The following is a 5,734-nucleotide window of genomic DNA, read 5'->3' as shown; positions in this document are numbered from 1 at the left end:
AATTTGAAAGAATTAGAATTAGATTGTATTGTCCAAAGAACCATAATTGATTATTGTTAGGGGTGAAAAATAGAGACGGATCTACTTTTTAAACTTAATAGGCTTGATATTTATTGTTTGTAAAAATTATATGTTGAAATTCTAGTGAACTTTCACACATACACACAAATATTATAATTTTCTTAATATTTTTAAATTAAAATATCCATATACATAATTAGAAACTACACAAAAAAATTATTGTAGATTATAACTTTTATGATTAAAAATACTTTGAAAATTTATGGAAAAGTTGACAAAAGTGGACTCACATTCAGTGCAGTACAAGTACCTAAAAGCAAGTAAATCCATTTTCTATTTTCTAATAAAGGAAACCATAGATTTCATAAGATGTAGAAGTATTATCCTTTTTCCTGACTAGAAATACAGTAGATGATAATGAATTTAGCTAGTTCACTAAGGAGGTTAAAAGGGCAGCCCGATGCACAAAACATCCCGTGTTCAAGCAGGGTCGGGGGAAGGGCCGTACCCCAAGGGTGAGATGTAGAAAGCTTACCCTAATACAAGCATTAGTAGCTGCTTCCACGGCTTGAACCCGTGACCTAAGTTTAATAAGGAGATTAACAGGCTAATATTTGATAATAGCAGCACCACTAGAGGGCTTTGATGCAAAAATATACAGACCAAGATCATCCTTATTGATTATTCCTTTGTCAATCCTTGATTGATAGAATTGCTCCTGAAACAAAATAAACTACTAGTTTAAATAACAAATTGCATAATGTTAAGATTTGGTCATATTTTGGAGATTTTCAACCTGAGAAAACAATGAAACTAACCTTCAAATTGAGTATAAACTGTGGAACAAGACTCTCTTTCACCAAAGCCACTGCTCATCCAGCTCCTGTAAGCCTCGCTCCGAGAGCACCATTATCTCGACAAATCTTAACGAGCTCCTTTAACTCGGGACAACTGATAGAAAGACAACATTCGATGAGCTTAACTTGTATATACTGATAACGTAAAAAGAATGTTAAAGATAATTACATGTAACTGTCCATATAACGTAGATTAGTAACCTGGAAAATAAGATTGGTCGACGTGCTATAACAAGTTAAAATACACCGGTATTGTAAATTCTTTAAATTATCAACGTACATAAGTTAAGTTCACATTTGATATATCAAAATCGGAGACAAGACAACAGGGAGAGTATATTTTATGACAATAGTTACTGTTACAGTATTACCAAACATTAAAGTAGGAAACTTAGTTACCTGCACTCATAGAGAACACTGCAGCTGTAGTGACTCTCATTCATAAGGAAACCGAGCTTCTTCAGCATGTCTTCTTCACTGCAAATATACAAGATTGCTTTTAAAGGTTAAACTATTACATTAACCTGGACAACGACATTAAAAAAAGGGCGTTATGAATGGATGACCTACCTTAATTTTGAGGATACAGTGTCTTTAAAAGCATGGACACGTTTCGCTTCAGAATATACATGAGCAGCCCTCTGAAAGATGAAACATCAGTCAAATGTACTGATTGACTATAAATTACACTCAACATGCAAAGAGAGGCAGATCTAAGATTTCAGTTCTATGGGTTCAACATTTAAAGTTATGGGTTCATATCTACTCTTTATTGTAGTTCTAGTGATTTTTTACTAAATTTATGCTCCGCATCGAAAGCTCTGGGTTCAGTTGAACCCGGTAGTTCTATGCTGTGCATGGGAAGAAAATCCATCAATAATCTTCAACTTTCAAAGCCGCAGCAACATTGGAGGAGTTCAAGCAATGAATTTTAACAGGGAGAAGTAGAGAATTCTGCAATCATAAGTATCCTTTTATCTAACCTACATCCCAGAGAAAAAGAAAAAAAAAAGGGGGGGGGGGGAGCGTGGTACACGAAGCATCACGCATTCACGCAAGGTCCGAGGAAGGGTCGTCCCAGAGGTAACCGCATAGAAAATGGAAAATTAGAATCATTTAAACGAACATATAAACACCTGATGCAATTTGTAATACTTGGCCGCTCTAAGCACGTCTAAAGAAGTAGAAGAATTGGCAAAGATAGTTTCCAACTTTTCTTGTGTGATTTTCTCAATATCTTCGGCCGCATATGGTTCCGCATGCAAAAATTCCTGTAGCAGCAACCGAACAGGTTAAAGCTTACTGTAAAACAAGCAAAATATCATGCAACAACAAGCACACCTATCAGAAAACCAAAGCAAAAATACAAAACTAACACTAGGTACTGCAATCAGAAAGCCGAAACAAAAGCAACAACAAGTAGTAACAGAAGTCAAGGAATACGGAAATACACAAATGACACTAGGTCATGAATAAAAGCAATTGTTACAGTCTACAGACAAGGACAACGAAATCAAGATAGATAGATTGACCTCAAGCGGAGACTAAATTTATACCTTCACGGCGAGGACAGGATCAGAAGATCCAAGTGTACCAGCAAATGATACGCACAAACCTTCAACATCTGAAAGAGTTTTTACATTAGATATCGCCTCTTGAGGTTCCATTCCCAGCTTTATGCCCAACACAATCTGTAAAAGGCCAAACGGCCGTCATCAAGAGGGGAAAAGCAGTAATCAGAATCAGAGTTAATCTATCAGGCATACTCTAATGAGTTTAACTTGTATCTACTGATAGTATAAGTAGATTTTTACACTCTCAAGTCATCTGAAGGATAACTATTAGTAACCGTTCATAATAAGTGAGAATAATTTAACCTGCTACAACATGTTAACATACATTAATAGTGTATTTTTACCGTCAATGTATATAAGTTATATCTTATATCATCTTCTTGAGCTCACGGTCTATCGGTAACAGTCTCTCTACCCCCAGGGTAGGGGTAAGGTCTGCGTATACACTACCCTCCCCAGACCCCACTTATGGGATTATACTGGGTTGTTGTTATTGTTGTATTCTACTATTTGTCAAATCCTAGCATATTGCTTTCAAATTGTTGCATCAAAACATTTTTCAAAGCCAACTTTCTTCAAATGTCATAAAACCAGTGGTAAACAGATAAGTAGAGAACTACGTGTTGCGGAAACACATTGATCATTTGTGCTTGAAAACACTGCAATGCATGACGGGAAGGATGAAATAAACTTACTGCAGCTAGACGGCATTCAACAACCCGATTATTGTAGTTAACTGCAGCAGTAACTGCTTTTTGTGATTCGGCTAACGAATGGGCTATTACAAAAGAACCACCAGCAGGTAGCTGTACATCTGTTGCACGAATAGGATTGAAATCAATCAGCTCAGCAATTCCAGATTGTGCCATAACAGATATGGCCTGCAAAAGAATTAACGGCTTTCAGCACAAAGATACACATATGACTAAAGGAGCAAAATGTAGAGTTCGAAAACAATACCTGATCCATTCCACCAGACTGTGTGCCGATGTGCCTTTCACATTCACAAGTAAGTTGTGCAATTTCTTTCTGCAGAAAAATAAAACACATTTGTCGGTTTTCTGTTGAAAACGGATAAATCCACATTTGTTGGTTATACATTACCTTGGGAAGGTTAACACCTAATGCAGCCATTATAGCAATAGTGGAAGAGCAAACAAGTGCTGCAGAACTTGATAGACCAGAACCTACATTTGCTAATTTAAATCCACGACACCATCAATCCGTCCTGATTTGAAATGTGACAAAGAGCAGAACTTTTACTACTCGGACAGTAAATTAAGATAGTGAAGGCATATACCTGTCGGAACTGTACCATCAACAACAATGTCAAGTCCGACTGGTTCACCAACATCGATTCCTTTCAATTTGACATACTCATAGAAACCCTTGTACCTGTACAACATAACATTGCTTATCATCTTATCATGACAAAAGTTATGAAAAGGATTCATTTTTCCGATAATTCAAACTTCAGACAGTCCTTATCAGTTATCTCCCAAGAGTTTATGCAATGTATGAGTAGTAAAACAAGAAAACTTAGTGTCCATCAATATGCTTCTAAAACCACCATAAAGGATAAAACCATGTAACAAGAAAAACCAACAGAAAGCAAATACTTACCCGCAAATGACATAATGACCCCATTTGTGGTTTTTCACATCAATGTCCTGCAAATATGGAAGTAAAAAATATTAAGAATGCTGGGGAAAAGGTGACTAAAATGCTCAAGATCCATGAGACTCCATAACTTTTTCCTTTTCTTTCATTTTCCGCCATCCATAGTGAATCAAGAAACTCCCATCTCCGCCACTCCGCCACCCCAACATATTTTAATGAACTTTTCACATATGTAAATGTATCACCAACTGGAATTCCAGACAGAATGCATAAATAAGCGCATAAGGGCAGCCCGATGCACTAAGCTCCTGCTAGGAGCGGGGTCTAGGGAAGGGCTAGACCACAATGATCTATTATACGCAGCCTTACCCTGCATTTCAGCAAGAGGCTGTTTCCACGGCTCCAACTCGTGACCTTGTGGTCATATGGCAGCAACTTTACCAGTTATGCCAAAATGAAATTCCAGAGTACAAATCAACCAATACTATGCTTCTATTACCAGCAGTAATAACAATTTAACAACAACTACATCTCAGTGCCAAACAAGTTAGGGTCAACTATATAAATTCTCACTCTCCATTTAAGCTCAACTCATGTCACCATCAAGCCAAATAAATAAATAACAACATGATCATCAATAATGTAATACCTGCAGTGGATCAGCAGGGTAAGTGCACAGAGAGTACTTGTCACCATTTACATTGGCGATTCGAAGAAGCTTCTCAGACTCATTACTATCGCACTTCCTTATAGCCACAATTGTATCTTGTCGAATCGCCATTGGCAATACAGAGTATCCCTCATAGTCAATATGTTCTCCAATCAAATTCACTCTTCCTGCATATTTAACCATAAAGACATCAACATGAAAGTTTAAATGTACTCCCTCTATTTCACTATCAATGGAAAGTTTTCAAATGAATAAAAAATTCAAGATGTTAAAAATCATTTTGACTCAAACATCATACAACATCAACAAACCCAGTGTAGTCCCACAAGTGGGATCTGGGAGGGTTAGAAGCTGTTTCTGATAGAGCCTCGGCTCAAACATCATATTAGAAGGGGAAAAAAAAGTTAAATAGTATAATGGACTAGAATTCTTAGTGTCAACCAATTTAACAACAAATATGTCTTAATCCCAAGAAGGTTCCTATATAAATTATCACCGTCATGTCGCTCCATTTAATCTCACATAAATCAAAGTATATGCTACTCCTATAAGATAAAATCCAAAATAAGAAAAGTATTATTATAAAAGTTCTCTATATTTTCTAGTGGCATATAAGAAACTCTTAAAAAGCAATGGACCTAACCTTAACATATTAACATGACTAAAACTTAATCTCAATTAATTGGTATTACATAAGTTTAAAATTAATGACTTTTATGAAATGTCAGTGTATGCCACGTAAATAAAAACGTCCGAGTATACATTCCGTGACGGAGCCAGGAATTTAATCAAGTCATTAAAAAAGGGATTTTATATATATATATATATATATATATATATATATATATATATATATATATATATATATATATTATACATCCTATATAATAACGTCAACCTATATCAAGGGAATTCAACTTATAGGTTACGGGTTCGAGCCGTCGAAGCAGCATTACTGCTGAATGCAGGATGCTTTATGTACCGAATTGTCC

At 36.0% G+C, this 5,734-nt stretch overlaps 1 protein-coding gene across 1 annotated transcript; it reads right to left on the bottom strand.

The window, feature by feature from the left end:
- Positions 1 to 402: 402 nt before the first annotated feature.
- LOC109217520 (galactokinase-like) lies at positions 403 to 4,974 on the bottom strand. The gene is made up of 12 exons (XM_019381777.1): positions 4,722 to 4,974; positions 4,076 to 4,122; positions 3,753 to 3,847; positions 3,557 to 3,648; positions 3,413 to 3,481; positions 3,148 to 3,333; positions 2,435 to 2,569; positions 2,015 to 2,149; positions 1,449 to 1,519; positions 1,278 to 1,355; positions 840 to 972; positions 403 to 739 (listed from the first exon to the last, which is right to left on the bottom strand). Exons 1-11 carry the CDS (start codon positions 4,923 to 4,925, stop codon positions 894 to 896), a joined length of 1,191 nt encoding a protein of 396 aa, XP_019237322.1. The 5' UTR covers positions 4,926 to 4,974; the 3' UTR covers positions 403 to 739; positions 840 to 893.
- Between the last annotated feature and the right edge of the window lie 760 nt (positions 4,975 to 5,734).

Source organism: Nicotiana attenuata, unplaced genomic scaffold (assembly GCF_001879085.1).
Source record: "Nicotiana attenuata strain UT unplaced genomic scaffold, NIATTr2, whole genome shotgun sequence".
NCBI classification, from domain to species: domain Eukaryota; kingdom Viridiplantae; phylum Streptophyta; class Magnoliopsida; order Solanales; family Solanaceae; genus Nicotiana; species Nicotiana attenuata.
Note: the sequence above shows the minus strand (reverse complement) of the source record. Positions and strands in the feature narration are given on the sequence as shown.

Coding starts and splice junctions, on each gene's coding strand:
- LOC109217520 (XM_019381777.1), bottom strand. CDS start 4,925: ATGGTTAAATATGCAGGAAGAGTGAATTTGATTGGAGAACATATTGAC. Junction 3,649..3,752: donor TGATGGTACAGTTCCGACAG/GTATATGCCTTC, acceptor GATTTAAATTAG/CAAATGTAGGTTCTGGTCTA. Junction 3,334..3,412: donor AGTCTGGTGGAATGGATCAG/GTATTGTTTTCG, acceptor ATTCTTTTGCAG/GCCATATCTGTTATGGCACA.